Source organism: Macrobrachium rosenbergii, chromosome 21, assembly GCF_040412425.1.
Source record: "Macrobrachium rosenbergii isolate ZJJX-2024 chromosome 21, ASM4041242v1, whole genome shotgun sequence".
In the NCBI taxonomy this organism is placed as follows: Eukaryota; Metazoa; Arthropoda; class Malacostraca; order Decapoda; family Palaemonidae; genus Macrobrachium; species Macrobrachium rosenbergii.
The window spans coordinates 11,355,592-11,370,422 of NC_089761.1; the positions used below are offsets into that span (position 1 = coordinate 11,355,592).

At 36.3% G+C, this 14,831-nt stretch overlaps 2 protein-coding genes across 4 annotated transcripts in view; one reads left to right on the forward strand and one right to left on the reverse strand.

Annotated features, from left to right (window-relative positions):
- Nucleotides 1-5,958, forward strand: part of LOC136849671 (uncharacterized) — a 17,674-nt gene extending 11,716 nt beyond the window's left edge. For both annotated transcript variants that reach the window (XM_067123001.1, XM_067123002.1), the window contains exons 9-11: nt 739-966; nt 2,715-2,880; nt 5,004-5,958. In XM_067123001.1, coding sequence (XP_066979102.1) covers nt 739-966; nt 2,715-2,880; nt 5,004-5,134 — 525 coding nt within the window. In that variant the 3' untranslated portion in view covers nt 5,135-5,958. The remainder of the gene's footprint in view (nt 1-738; nt 967-2,714; nt 2,881-5,003) is intronic.
- On the reverse strand, nt 4,838-12,498 carry LOC136849672 (angiopoietin-2-like). 2 transcript variants are annotated; one of them, XM_067123004.1, is made up of 6 exons: nt 11,405-12,498; nt 10,250-10,390; nt 8,363-8,478; nt 7,386-7,553; nt 6,851-7,186; nt 4,838-5,123 (listed from the first exon to the last, which is right to left on the reverse strand). In XM_067123004.1, the coding sequence occupies exons 1-5, from the start codon at nt 12,083-12,085 to the stop codon at nt 6,856-6,858; spliced, it is 1,437 nt and encodes a 478-aa protein (XP_066979105.1). In that variant the 5' UTR covers nt 12,086-12,498; the 3' UTR covers nt 4,838-5,123; nt 6,851-6,855. The 2 variants fall into 2 exon arrangements, with proteins under 2 accessions (XP_066979105.1, XP_066979104.1); XM_067123003.1 differs by lacking the exon at nt 4,838-5,123 and having other exon boundaries at nt 6,676-7,186.
- Between the last annotated feature and the right edge of the window lie 2,333 nt (nt 12,499-14,831).

Genomic DNA, 14,831 nt, shown 5'->3' on the forward strand with positions numbered 1-14,831 from the left:
AACACACAAACGGGGTAAGGCTTAAATATTATCAGTGGGAAAATCCAAAGTTTGCAGGTTAGATATAGAGAACAGGTGAAGAAAAATTTATTGAAAACAGCAAGGAAAATATTTGAAAAGGCTAATTCATTGAAAATTAAAGGCAAGATCAGCGAGAAAATGAGACGCTTTCAGTGCGGAGGAAAAGGGGAAAGCTCGACAACAGACTACTTTATAACGCTGAATGCGAAAGTAGATTATAACAGAAACTTCGGGGCTGACGTTCACGTGAGGTTGAGGATGCACACAAATGTGTTGATAACTTATGTCTGAAAGACGGTGAAAGGCTTAGGGAAAATTATAGTTGTTCCACAAGTTACAGTAAATCATTCCTGAAATGTAGGTCAGTGAACTACACATACTGTCATAAATCTTTATTTATATGTCTTTTTAAAGTTTTGGATTTACAAAATGTATGTTAGTAGAAATTTATTAATATTTCATGTACGCGTTATGCATTATTTCTTGTATTATTGGAGATACGATGTTACCTTAGATAATTTATGTCTCAGAAAATTGGCATGTTGACTGAATAAGTCAACGAATGTCTGCATAATAATACTACACCTAATTTTGTTTTTTTTAGTGGATACTTGCGGCCACTTAACCTAAGTATAAACCAAATTCAAAGCACACGTTTGAGTTGCCGTATAAGAAAAAACTCCATCTCCCGCAGCTGAGGTTTACCTTTCCCCTCAGGTAGTAGACGTGCACACTGGGGAGATGGTGGGAGAGGGCGTGGAGGGGGAGGTGTGTTTGCGAGGCCCTTCCATCATGCTTGGTTATGTCAACAACCCCAAAGCCACCGCTAACACCATCGACCTTGACGGATGGCTGCACTCGGGAGATCTCGGCTACTACGACGAAGATAACTTCCTTTTCCTCACCGATAGGCTTAAGGACCTCATTAAAGTGAAGGGCTATCAGGTGAGGGTCTGATGAAGGTGACAGGAAATCAAAATTTTCTTGTCAGGGAAAATGTGGAATTAGATAATACAGTATTCAGCGAAGCCTTACCTACACTGATGTATAGTTTTGGCTGGTATCGTCTCACTCTAAAACTCACTCTTCTGAGACATACAGTACAGTAAGGATGTTACACTGAATCAAAGTGTAACAGTACTTTTCCTTCAAACTGGATAAAATGCAGTCTGTTGCGAAAGAATTGATGAATGTGTTTGTAAAATGGCAATATATGGACATTTTCTTGCAATACGGCCATGTTGCAAACAAGGCAAAAATGATCCCACGTGCTTTTCTGGCCTTTCCCTTCAGCTCCATTTTATAGTTAAAGGTTGTGATGCTTAGAAGCCTCAGACTTGGTCGGTTTATCCTCAACACCTGAGCATCTTCCTAACCTCCAGTTTCAGGCGCATCAAATCAAAGTTTACGTACAAGCTGACACTTACTTATCACCCTCGACAAGATGGTTGTGTTTGGTTCTCTGTTTATTTGTCTATCTGTTAGCAGAATTTTGTAAACCCTAATGAACTGATTTTGACAAAACTTGTTGAAAGCATTAATTGCCTGAACCCCGTCTAAATAATTAATTTTCTTGGTATTTATGAAGACGTGACATTTTTTTTTTGCATTAAAACCTAAGCGAAAATTTCATTATCTACCTCAAGCTTATAGTCTGAAGAGAGTCAACCAATGAATGTTTGTACTAAGACTCATCAAAATCCGTTCTAGTTGGCGCTTGATCGTCTTTCAGGATTTCTTTTTCTAAGAGAATACCATGTCAGTTGGGATGCAAAGTAAAGTAAGCTATGAAGCTGCCTCCTTATTGTGGCATCATCCTTAGCATTTTAGTCAGATTTTCCCTCTTAATTACTGGGTTAAGTGTAGAATAATCTCGTTCCTCTCTCTTCCCGTAAGGTCTAAGTCTTCATCTGTGTTCCTTTACCCTGCCTTTCGACCTTGCTTCTCGTTCTTTTCTGCTTCCATGTCTGTTATTTCTGTGACTGACTGTTCTTTTCCACTTCTCTTCACATGCCTTCATGATGTCCCAGTAATAAATGTCTCCAGACTCCATCACTGTATACTATGAAAGTTTCTAATTTCATGTTGTCATTTTAAGAACTGCAGTCGCACTAGTAAAAACATGTGCACTTTTTACATTTGGAAATACTTAGGATACTGGATTATAAACTAACATTAGTTACACAGGTAGAGAGATGCATTATGTAAAACAGATCAAATTGTTCTCTTGTAACTTTTTTAAAAGAAAAATTTTCTTAACTTTGTTTCATCAAAATTACTGAACGCTGCAACTTCCGAATATAGGACAAATGAAAGATGACACTAGTAATACCCTGATTTAGTTCAGTCCCCTTCTCGCCGCCCCGGCCCCACACACACACACACACACACACACACAAAGGTGGAAGAGAGTAAATAATTATGCAGAATCCTAATGGAATCATGAAACCCAACTCTTAAAAGGCGAAAGATTATAGGAGTCAAAGAAAACTGGTTAAAAAACAGTTTCGGATCTTTACGGAGACAAAACATTTTCCCGAAACATGCAGTGTGATCATTGCTTACTAAGGTCGTGGCCTAACGGATGTTATCAATAGAAAAGACCAAACAGAATCAAGCATAATCACACTGTAACAAAGCTCTGGCTACTGTGATCCCACCGCAAAGTAATACCTTGTCATTGTTACTTTTAGGTCAGTCCAAGTGAGCTGGAGAAGCTGCTACGCGATGTGGAGGGAGTCAGCGATGTAGCGGTAGTTGGGGTGCCAAACGACCGGTTAGGTGAGGCCCCGAGGGCCTATGTAGTTCCTGCAGAAGGTGCCACACTTGATCCTCAGGCACTTATAAAACATGTTGCAGGTATGTTATTCTATCTTCAGTATCTTGCCTTCATAGGAGTGTAGAAAAGCTTACTGGAACCAGAGTGGGGTATTTTTTCATGAGAACTTATAATCCACCGAAATTCATATTTTCCACAATGTATAGTACATTAAATATAAGTACTGTACATCACTGAATTAAGTTTATGCAAAATCTTTAGAAACAAGATGCGTTGATTAGGCGTGTCCGTTCCACCTCGTGGAGAAAAATACATGAAAGTATTAGTTGGGTTTCTCTGGCCACCAGAAGTATTAAAAGACCCCGACTTACATGAGAGCCATGAGACGGGTGGATGGAGATGAGGGGAGATAAGTTTAAGTGAAAGCACAGGATAGACGCGAATGGCAGACTTTCACAGAGAGCCCTGGCATCGTACGGCATTGAGGCGAAGGTGACATTGATGACTAATAGACTGTTAGGGGTGAAGAATGTTAATATTTAGTCTGTTTGCCATTTAGCTTCATCAAAGCACTCTGGGATTATCGTGTCTTCGAAACGTTAACGTTTTTAGCTAATTCAGTTAATTCCCTAGTGTTATTGAGCTAATGACCTTGGCAAGTGGAGTGCCGAATCCAAATAACCCATCAATTTTTTCCAGATTATTTTGATCGTGTCCCATTTTCCATAGTCAAAAGGTCAATGCACAGCATCTGGCTGAATATATGTCTTAACCTGTTGTTTTTTATCGGTGTCTGCCTTTTCATAGCAAGACCCTGTGATATCTTTCATTGCCGAATTTTCAAACTGTCACCCTGATATCCTAATGCCGGTTGAGATATCTTGCTGTATGTAGCCGCCTCTCCGTGGTCATCAGGCGTGAAAGGGGCTATCGAGAATTGTTAATCGTTGTCAAATTTAGGGTCCAGCGAGCATTCTTTGTTGGCTCTTCCTATCAAGTTCAACATTTCAATTCGTAATTTTACTTTTCTGTGTTCACTGACACCTATGACTTTCCTCGACCCGGAAATACATAGGGAAATACCCTGAAACATTTTTCGTGTGTAACGTACTTGATATTTAATAAATGCTTAAGTGCCGGAGTTGATATACGCATACTGCAAGCATTGATTTTCTCTAATATTAATTTTCAATTGTATTCTAGACTAAAATTATCAGACAGCGAGGTGCCATTCTCCTCTGGTTTTTAGTTTTCTGCAAAACAAAACCATTGTGACGGCTTTGTCTGTCCTGTCCGTCTGCACTTTTTCTTCCGCATTTTCTCTGTCCGCCCTCAGATCTTAAAAACTACTGAGCCTAGAGGACTGCAAATTGGTACAGTATGTTGACCATCCACCCTCCAATCATCAAACATACTAAATTGCAGCCCTCTAGCCTCAGTAGTTTTTATTTTATTTAAGGCTAAAATTAGTCATAATCTTACTTCTGTCAACGCTATAGATACCAACAACACAGGCTACCACCTGACCGTGGCTGAGTTTCAGGGGCCGCGGCTGAGACTTTCATGGGCCGTGGCTGAAAGTTTCATACAGCATTATACGCTGTACAGAAAACTTGATTGCGCCGAAGAAACTTCGGCGCATTTTTTACTTGTTATTATATAATTCCATAGTTATTAAAAAAACAAATTTTAGTATAATAATCAAGAGTTATTCTAATAAAAGAGAATATACTCCAAAGAAATATCCCTGTCCAATGCCTTTGGTGTCTTTCCATCTAGCAGTCCATCTTCTCTGAACTATCTTTTTCCAATTTAGAAAAACAAAATTTTCGAAAGAGATGCGACTCAACGTTCACAGACTACTTACCGAAAAACTCTTAGGATGCTCCTACTGTTCCACCACACAGGCCCTAATTTATATTTCTGTTTAGAATAATGGTTCTGTTTCGAGTTAATGCATTTTTCATAACGCTTATGTCGATATAAAATTTCAATTTGATTTCCGGATAAAATGCATCAAAAGTAAAACATATCATAGTAGTTAAAGAATGAACATTTATTTAATAATAGTTAAATGGGTAACATTTACGATGTCATAATAATGAACAGTCTACAGTATATGGTTTCATGACAGTTAATTTACAGCACTCCACCTGGGATCATTATTTTACCCAAACACTTATTGCTCTTATATTACTTGCAGATCAAGTGACTCCTTACAAACAGCTATCTGGAGGCGTCGAGTTTGTTGAAGTACTGCCAAAGAATCACCTTGGAAAAGTTCTGAAAAGGCAGCTGAGGAACTCCTTCGTGAAACGCAAATCTAAATTGTGAAAAAAGTAAAAGAAATATTATTTACTTGATGTCTAAATCATTTGCGGAAATAATTCAGTCCCTCGTCTGTCGAAGGAACTACTGTTTGTTTCTTATTAGAAATATTTTATTCAAAGGTGTTTTGTTGTTGGGTTTAAATACAGTATTGCATAATTAGGAGTTTATTTGTATTTTCAGTCAGCACAAATAAACAAAAAAACCAAACGAACGAGATGAGACTATTAATGACGAGAAGATCTGTGGCCCTCTATAAAAAGAAATAAGTAATACGCTTTTTTCTGCAGTTTTCCATTGTATACAGTAGTTGGCTCTATAGAGAAAAATATTATTAGCAAATAAATGTTGCAAATTTTTGTTTGCAGTAACCAGAAGCAGTCACCAGACATTCAGTGTCAGCGTGACTGCTTGAAAATAAACATATATGTTCCTATCCATGCCTTATAGCCAATAGACTCCTGCAGCAAAAAATGTGAAATAAGAAAAGTTTGTCAGGGGTTTGTCTTCACGGGGAAAGAGACAAAGCTGTACAATGTAATCAAGTAAAAGATTTTTCTTTCTGAAGTAGTTCTTAAAGTTGTTGAGATTAAAATATGTGTTAATTTCCAGGAACTATAAATAAAACGTCAGTTGGCTTGATATGTGAGTACCGGATATTTTATAATCATATATCGCGTCTGGATATGCTGAATATAGGAAGTGTTCTTAAATCTTATCTGTTGTGTTTAATACGTACTCACGAACTTTCGTAGTACATTATTTGTCATTAGGGTGCACGGTGCTTTAATATGAAATATATTATAATTTTTCTGCAAAAAATAGTTTCATGAATGTGTTTCAATTGCTTATCCTTTTAATGGCATCTGTCAGTGATACCTGTCTCCGTTGATGGATGAGCTAATTCGGTTGAAATTATCAGTCAAAACAAACTCCCGGCATGGTATAGTTACCAAAAGTTTCATAACAAAAGAATGTCAGTCATGACGGAAAAGATACACGTGTTTAAACAATTTATCAGTTAATATATACAGACAGGTATTATGTGGTATTAGATGGCACAGTTTGATACTTTGGGGCCCCCCCCATTGTTCTAGTCAGAGCCAGCACAGACTCCTCTCTTAGGACAGCTCGTAAAATCCGATACCTAAAGAGCTAGTTACTCAAAACAAAGTTGGCTACAAGTCTACAACGTATTTCACTTTATCAAAGGTTTAAACAAAGCCTAAAAGAGGAAAGGACATGAATATTGCTGGTGTAAAAATATAATAATTGTAATCCAATAAATATTCATTCTCATTTGAAACAAATGTAACTATTACGAGAAGGAAGAAACAAGTAGAAATGGCGCGAGCTTTCTCTCGTTGTTGATGGGTTTGTTCTTGTCGAGTTTCAAAGTGTAAATTTTTTCCTCTATTTTGACTTTTTCATACCACGTTGTATTATACAAGAACAGATAGAATAGACATAAGAATAGTCTTGATGTCAAAAATGCTTACCAGTGCAAAGGTCTTTTGCAAGACTAAGACTGGTGAATAAAAAAAAACTTCAAATTTTCTACGTTTTTATTACAAATATTGAATACATGCATTTTTGGACAGGCTTGGATTATCCAAAACAAGCTCTGTCCAGCAAGAATAGTTTGATAATGAACGTCACCTCTTGAGTGATGACAGGTAGTATCCATGAAACAATGTGCGTGGGTTGTACCCCCAATTTTACCTTTGTCATTGCTGAAGTACAGGTTCAACTGGCTTCATCATCATCGTGACGTCATCCAGCACCAGCCAACGCCCTGGTGTCAGCCATCGTATTGTTTTCATAGATCGGTCGTTAGACTCTGGGAAGGAAGCTGTTAGGACAGTCCTGTGGCATTTGTTATACCACCATCCGCCCTGGTTGTTGGAGGCGCAGTTGCAGTCACAGTTGTCGTTATCTCTGTCGTGTGTGGTGAAGGGCTGGCCGTGGTGGAAGCTTCCGAAGGCGTCGCTGACGGTTCCCTCAAAAGTTTCAAAACCTTCCACACTGAGGCGGAAGTCCCGGGATTCGCGCTCGACTCTGTCGACCAAAAGGATTTCCTTATCATCTTGAGTCTTACTTTATGTCTTATGTTTACTGTTACAACAATGTGTTTATCCAGAATATCTAAATATTCAAATATAACGACTTTCATATATATTTCCAAATAGAAGAAATATCAGTAAAAATACTTATTACGCAGTTTTTAGTCCAAGAAGAGCCACACAGTACTACTTACATGAAACGAGAATAGTAAACCCGGAAGTGCTCCACGTCAATATCGCGCAGAAGAAACATGAGTTCATAAGGTTGATGGTAGGTCAGCTCATGAACCCAGTTCAGTCCAAGCCACCATTCTCCTTCTCCACCTGGGGTGCCAAAACCTTCAGCATACTCATCCCAGGATCTAAAAAGTTAATAATAATAATAATAATAATAATAATAATAATAATTTTATTTCAGCTCAAGGCCATATACATGGAATATACAAAGTAGTGACGATAACACACACACACAGTTTAGATGCATGAGATAACATGATAAAAAATTATAATCGGCAATACCCACACAGTTGCTGAAAAAGTAGAAAAAATAGTATTCATAACAATGTTAATGACAGTAATAATATTGAGAATATTAGTAAAAAAATATTAAAAATAACAGTTAAAAACAGATTGCAGACAGTTTCCAGCTAGGGACCTTAGGTGGTTACAGAAGTCAGGTCCAGGAGTTGTTCTTGGTTAAAAAATGTGACTACCATGCACACAATCATGGAAATGTAGTTTGAACCTTTGTCTTATCCCTTAGAAGCCTGGCGTACCAAGTGAATACCTAACATGACTGTGAATGGGTGTCAGTGGGCTAAATATATTTTTCACACTGTAAGGACGTAAGAAATCAGTGAGGGAAATTCCAGCCAAGATCCTTCAGCTTAGTTTTCATTTATGAACTCATCTGTGATCAGGCCTATCTCATTGGCTGAAAACCTTGAATAAACAAGTAAATGTATGAAATTAAATCAAAAGTTTGTCAAGTAAATCCAGTAAAGCTCGTAGTAAAATAAGCAATACTCTTCTGGCTGTCATCCGAACCAAAAGGACCCATCAGTGAACACAGATGAGAGTAAGATAGCTAGCTATAACTAAACTTGGATGATATGATAAGCAATGGACAACGAGGAATAGAGCAATACATTTAACATGTACTTTCACACACCTGTTAAAATTCAGTAGTCCTACGGAAGTGTTCCTCCTACGCAGCACAACAGTCCAACCTGGTTTCGACTCTGGGTTTCTTTTAGTCTCCATGTCACACCATACACTGACTTTCCTCTGTTGAAAATTCAATTTGGTCATCCCTTATAAAACATCTGATCTTCAGTAACACAAATAGCAGTAATAATGGTAGCAATACTGATGAAAATAAACAAACCAAACAGTGCTCTTTGCTCCTATGTATTTACCTATTATTCAACAGTTTAATCATATTTGTAAAGCCCTAGGTGAATGATTTTAACGTCGCAAGATATTTATCTACTCTACAATGATGGGTATGACATTACCACACGTCTGGCAACTCTGTATAGCCATCCACGTTCACAGACAAAAGCACTAAGTAATGACTAACCCACTAAGCAAGTAAGCAGTGAGCCGAAGACTATCAGTAACTTTCGACGGTGGTAACAGAAAAAAAATTATCTTGATCCGTGTTTAATTAGTGATTTAAGCAACACGTAAGGCCAAGTTCGATTATAGACCACCTAGAAAAGTGAAAACATCCTGACAGTGTTATAAATTTGGGTGTTTTTAGTGGAGGTAAAGAAGATAGGTAGATTAATTGACGTCCATGGGAAAACCAGCGCCATTGCTGGGGAACATACATGAGTGATAATGTACGCCCGTCATAAGATCCATCTTATGGATACTTCCCTTGAAAGAAGAACATATGCGTTAGATTGGTGTGGTAACTCTCCTTAATTAAACCCTACTAATAACTGTCCCGGTTACCTGAAGGAATCGGACCAGCCTGAAACTGGAGTTCAAGACTAGAATACGTATGGAAGGGGTTCATCCAGGAATATCTCCCAGCGTTAATAAGATCTGTGTCTGGAAGGCTGCAACGAGTCATCAAAAAAGAGAAGAAACTATATAATATTGACAGGTAACTGCAGGAAATTTATTTTGATTCTTACTATCCTTGCTTTATTTTACATTTTCTTCATCCTAATTTGCATCGCATTGGAGAGATCATCCGTTACTTAAATGTAAGGAGAGACGGAGTGCTAGAATAAGTAGGATTTTGCTTCGACGAAGCTGGTAACACGCCAAGAACAGATACGATAAATCTTGCAGCTTTGAAAGCGATTTGTAGCCCATTTCAGAGACAGAATCGAATTTGCCTTCTCGGGTCAGAAAAATAGACTGCAGGAGGTCAGAGCAAACAGGTGTCTCACCTTTTTTCTTAGAAGAAAAAGATGAGCTAAGTGATGAACAGCAATGGTTCCTATCACAAATTTTCAATACCAATGGTCAAGATGTATCTAAAAATAAACACATTCCAAAGGCGACCAGGGGTTAAGAGTTAGGTAACCCATTAGAAGGTTAACATGATGAAAAAGCAAATATGAAAGTAGAATAATGAGCCATTTTTATGCATTTTTTTATATTCAAAAGTAATTTTGTGAGGTTGAACCAAAAGGAAAAAAAAAATGATAAGAATTGAGTATTCTCTAATATTGCAAAACCCATAGTAAATGACAACGATAAATTAGTATCATATGTAGTCTGTAATAAATGTCTCCACTTTTAGCAAATAATGAGCACTCCTTCAGCATCTAAGAAACATTGTTTATGGGTCGGTTTTACCCTACATAACCAAACAGGGAAGGGCAAGGTTAATATCCAAAAGAACTTAAAACTAAAACATTTAATTATCTTTTGATAATAAATTTTCATAGGGATAATAGATTGTTAAAAATTAAGAGAAACTGATTACCACCAACAATACTAAAAGGTGTTCCCTATTTTGTTGGAGAACCATAAGTCATTAACTTTATTTTTTCTGTGGAACTAAAAGTGTCTTTGTCAAATCTCGGGATCTTACCTCTGAATCCCCCGTAGGATATATGGTATAGACGCCGGAAGGTGACTGCTGTTTTAGTTTCAGAATGTCCGAACAATCCCTATGAAGGACGCTCGGAAGCTCTTCGACAGCAGCGTGGTATTTCTCGTCCAGGCCTTTCTCCTGGAGAAGGGAAACAAAACCAAGGTCAATAGAATGATGTATTGCATGAGGCATCCTATTCCTCCTTTTAAACAAGACGTAGAACCAAACTTAAGCAAAAAAAGCGTCCATCATTTTGGATATTAACGAAAAGCAAATAGTATTGAGAATCGATTGAAACTACTTTTTTTATTATTTTAGTAGCAGATAAACTCAAGCACACAGCGAGACTATTGATATGCTAAATTGATGATTTTGAAAATGTACAATTCCAACCCCGTATTCCACCATAGTCATTTTTATTCCCCTCACTGTAAAACTGTGGAGCTATCAGTTTGACAGTTGATTTTGACGTCGATGCTTTCAAGTTTCAGAAAGGCTGCAATAGTGCATTAGTTTTCCAAATTTATGTTGCTGTGAACGTATGTAAACATTTTTTTGTTTGCTAGTTTATCCTTTTTATCTGTTATTTATTTATTATTCTCCCTTATTTACCGAAAAGAAAGTAGTAATAATGATAATTCTCTCTCTCTCTCTCTCTCTCTCTCTCTCTCTCTCTCTCTCTCTCTCTCTCTCACATACATTCACACACATACACGCACACACATAGGTGGCGTAGTATTAACTTATGCAAGTGCATCGAAAAATTACGTATAACATAAACTTTTTTTCTCCCCATTGTTAAAAAATCATCATCTGAATATTTATTATAGGATGACAAATATACGAGGTAAAAGTACATCTGAACTTAACAAGCATTGTTATCTTACAGGACTCTCCAGATACTAGAGCCTTAAAAACAAGCAGTTATTTTTACAGAAGTATTCCGTCTTACAAAACCGTAGGAACCTGAACCACACAAACATGTATAAAAATCTTGGAAAAAGGGTTTTCCTATAAAAGCTCAAGAAGTATCTTCTCATCAAGATAACTAGGTTAACTTTGATATTTGCTTAACACAATATAAAACCAATACGTTCTCCCTGTTAGTTACTTAATTGACAGAAGAATATACATCAAAACAAATATACATACAAACTCCTCTAGTCTCTGTTCAGAAGGCAAGTCCTCGACGATAAATTTCAGAAGATTATCCAGCACTGGCGAACAAACGTCTGTCTTGTCGGAAATCCCTTGTACCTTGATGCCGTTCAGCTGATCGCCGATGTTCCTTACCGTGAGTTGTCGCCTCTCGTCGTTATGCATGATTTCGTAAACGTGGTCCTCAATGGTGGCGTTGAAATCAAACAAGAAATCAGACTTTCGAAGCATTTGGTCTAAATGTCTCATGAGTTTAGACTCTGTTTCTTCGAGAGACGCAATGATGTCGTCATTTCCGAGGGCCGCGTCGTAGTCAGTTTTCATGCGACTCTTATAGAAAGTCTCGAAGGTCCCTGTCAATGAGTTATTCATGAGTTCTTGTAAATTACTACCAGACTCGTCTGATCCCGCTTTGCTCTCGGCATTTGTCTTAGACTGGACCACTGATTGTAATACAGTCTTGAACACTTCGGTTTTAGATGCCATCTTCTCTTTCATGTTAGCTGAGTGAGTGCTTAGAATTTTTTGCATTTCATTAAGTATTTTAGATGGGAGTTGATGAAGGTTATCCCAGACTGGTTGCAGGGGATCCTCTCTCATTATGGATCCATATACGAATGTGATGCAAATTAACAGGTGAATACTTTTAAAAGCAACTTTGGCCGCCATTGTCATAATTCACTTGTTTGAGTCGTCAGTTTACGAGTCTTGTCAAAGCCACTAAATTTCTATTGGGAAAACAGAAATCATGTTTATCGGTTGCATCGAACGACAATGCTTCGTCTTCACTGCACTCCGTTCGTGGTATAAATCGTCTCCTCACTTAGGCCTTTAAAGGAACCCGAATTGCAACCTCAAAATCCCTGACCTGCAATGTCATTTGGCATCAGAAACTTGAACATCATATCTAACCAAGTTATGATTAGAATAAGTTCAAATTAATGAAAGAAAAAGCGACGCAGTCATGATGCCAAGAACGATAAAACGAGCGAGAACCAAAGAACGAATCCGATTCGCACCAGGGAGAGAGAACCACTGCCTGACTGACTCCGGTGAGATGCCGCATTACTCTCGGCATCCTCAGCGTTAGGAGTAGAAACATAAGTGATTTTTCTTGCCTGCCTCTCTCTCTCTCTCTCTCTCTCTCTCTCTCTCTCTCTCTCTCTCTCTCTCTCTCTCTCTCATTGTTTAACATAATTTGTATGAAGTACTTCGTGTTAATTCTTATCTATTTAATAAATTTGTCCAAAAGATAACAATAACCTGGGAGACTATATATATATATAATATATATATATATATATATATATATATATATATATATATATATATATATATATATATATATATATGTATATAATGCATATTATATATTTTTTATCATTTAGACCCAAAAAATTAGCATAACCACTAGTTACTTAAATTACTGCTAAAGCGACCGGCAAGTGGACCTTTACTAACATCATTCCTTCCATGCTTTGGGATCGAAACCGAACCACCTTGTTTGCTAAATGGGAACGCTAACTACATCAGGGTACATAGAAACCGGCCGACTGTAGTTGCAAAAAAATAGCAATAAAGAATATTGGGTGAATGAATAAGCATTTATGACTCAACATACATGCTACTGAACATAGCTGATACAGCATATATTATTATGTAGAGAGATTTACGAAAGAAGCAAAGAATTAATCACTGACATTGTCAGAAGAGCATCAAAAAGACTATTGTATTGGACACACCTCATTCTGTGAGAGACGTAGTGCCATTAGATGATGCCCATAAAGGGTTTTCACTGAGTACCATTTGAGGCATGATTAACAATATTATATATATGATAAATATTTATATACATATATATGTGTGTGTGTGTGACACTGCTATTATTATCTATGTTTAGATATGTGGTATGTTGCTTTGCATTATTATCACTGTTGCGTATGTTATAACCATTGCCGTTATTACTACTGGCACGTAACATTACTGATATTAAGATTATTTACACTTAAGACACGCTGATTGTTGCTTTGCACTATTATCGTTAATATTGATTTTGCCTACGCTAGGACCTTCATCAATCTTATGTATATCACCACAACTCTGAAGTTCATTAGGTTACTTTTTGGGGTTAATCTTTTTCCAAATGAATTTGTGAATTATAGTTAACTACATCTCATATTGTACTTTGATGTTAAGCCCAGTACTAGTACAATACATATATATATATATATATATATATATATATATATATATATATATATATATATATATATATATATATATATATATATACTATATATATATATATATATAATACATATACATATATATATATATATACTGTATATATATATAATATACATATACATATGCATATATAATTTATAAATATATACATTATATATGCATATGTATATATATATAGTATATATATATATATATATATATATATATATATATATATATATATATATATATATATATATATATATAATTATAGTCAACTATATTTCATTTTGTAACTTTGATGTTCATTTTGTACTTTGATACAATTATATATGTGTACAATATATATATATATACATATAGACATACATACATATATACATACATACATATATATATATATATATATATATATATATATATATATATATATATATATATATATATATATATATATATATATATATATATATATACAGTATGTTGTACTAGCACTGGGCTTAACATCAAAGTACAATATGAGATATAGGTAACTATAATTCACACATTCATTTGGAAAAAGACTAACCCCAGAAAGTAACCTAATGAACTTCATAGTTGTGGTGATATACATAAAATTGATAATGGTTCTAGCGTAGGCAAAACTAATAACAAAGATAATAGTGCAAATCAACAAGCAGCGCTTCTTAAATGTAAATAATCTTAATATCAGTAGTACTATGTGAGATCAGTAATAACGGCAATGGTTATAACATAGTGATAATAATGCAAAGCAACACACCACATATCTAAACTTGGATAATATTAATAGCAGTATTACACATATACACAGCGGTAGTGCTGAAAGAGAAGCAGAGAGGAACACTAAGAAAATGAGGAGGAGGAAAAGAAGTGGCGAAGTTAGGATCCCAGACAGGGAGTGTTTGTTCCTCAAAGACAGCCATGTGTCCTGTGCCAGACATAAACCAGACCGAATGCTCCCCACCCCACAAACGCCGAAGACTAACCATAGTGAATTTGCGACTGCTTAATTTCCGTGCAGAATACATGACCATATGCATACATAAGTCGGCATATATAATATAACCAACCTATTGCATTTGTTGTAAAAGGTAAAAACCTGCATTGGACTAGAAAGCATCTCCGTTTCTTGCAACTAGTTTCGGAGACTCATTTCTCCGTCTTCGTATTGACA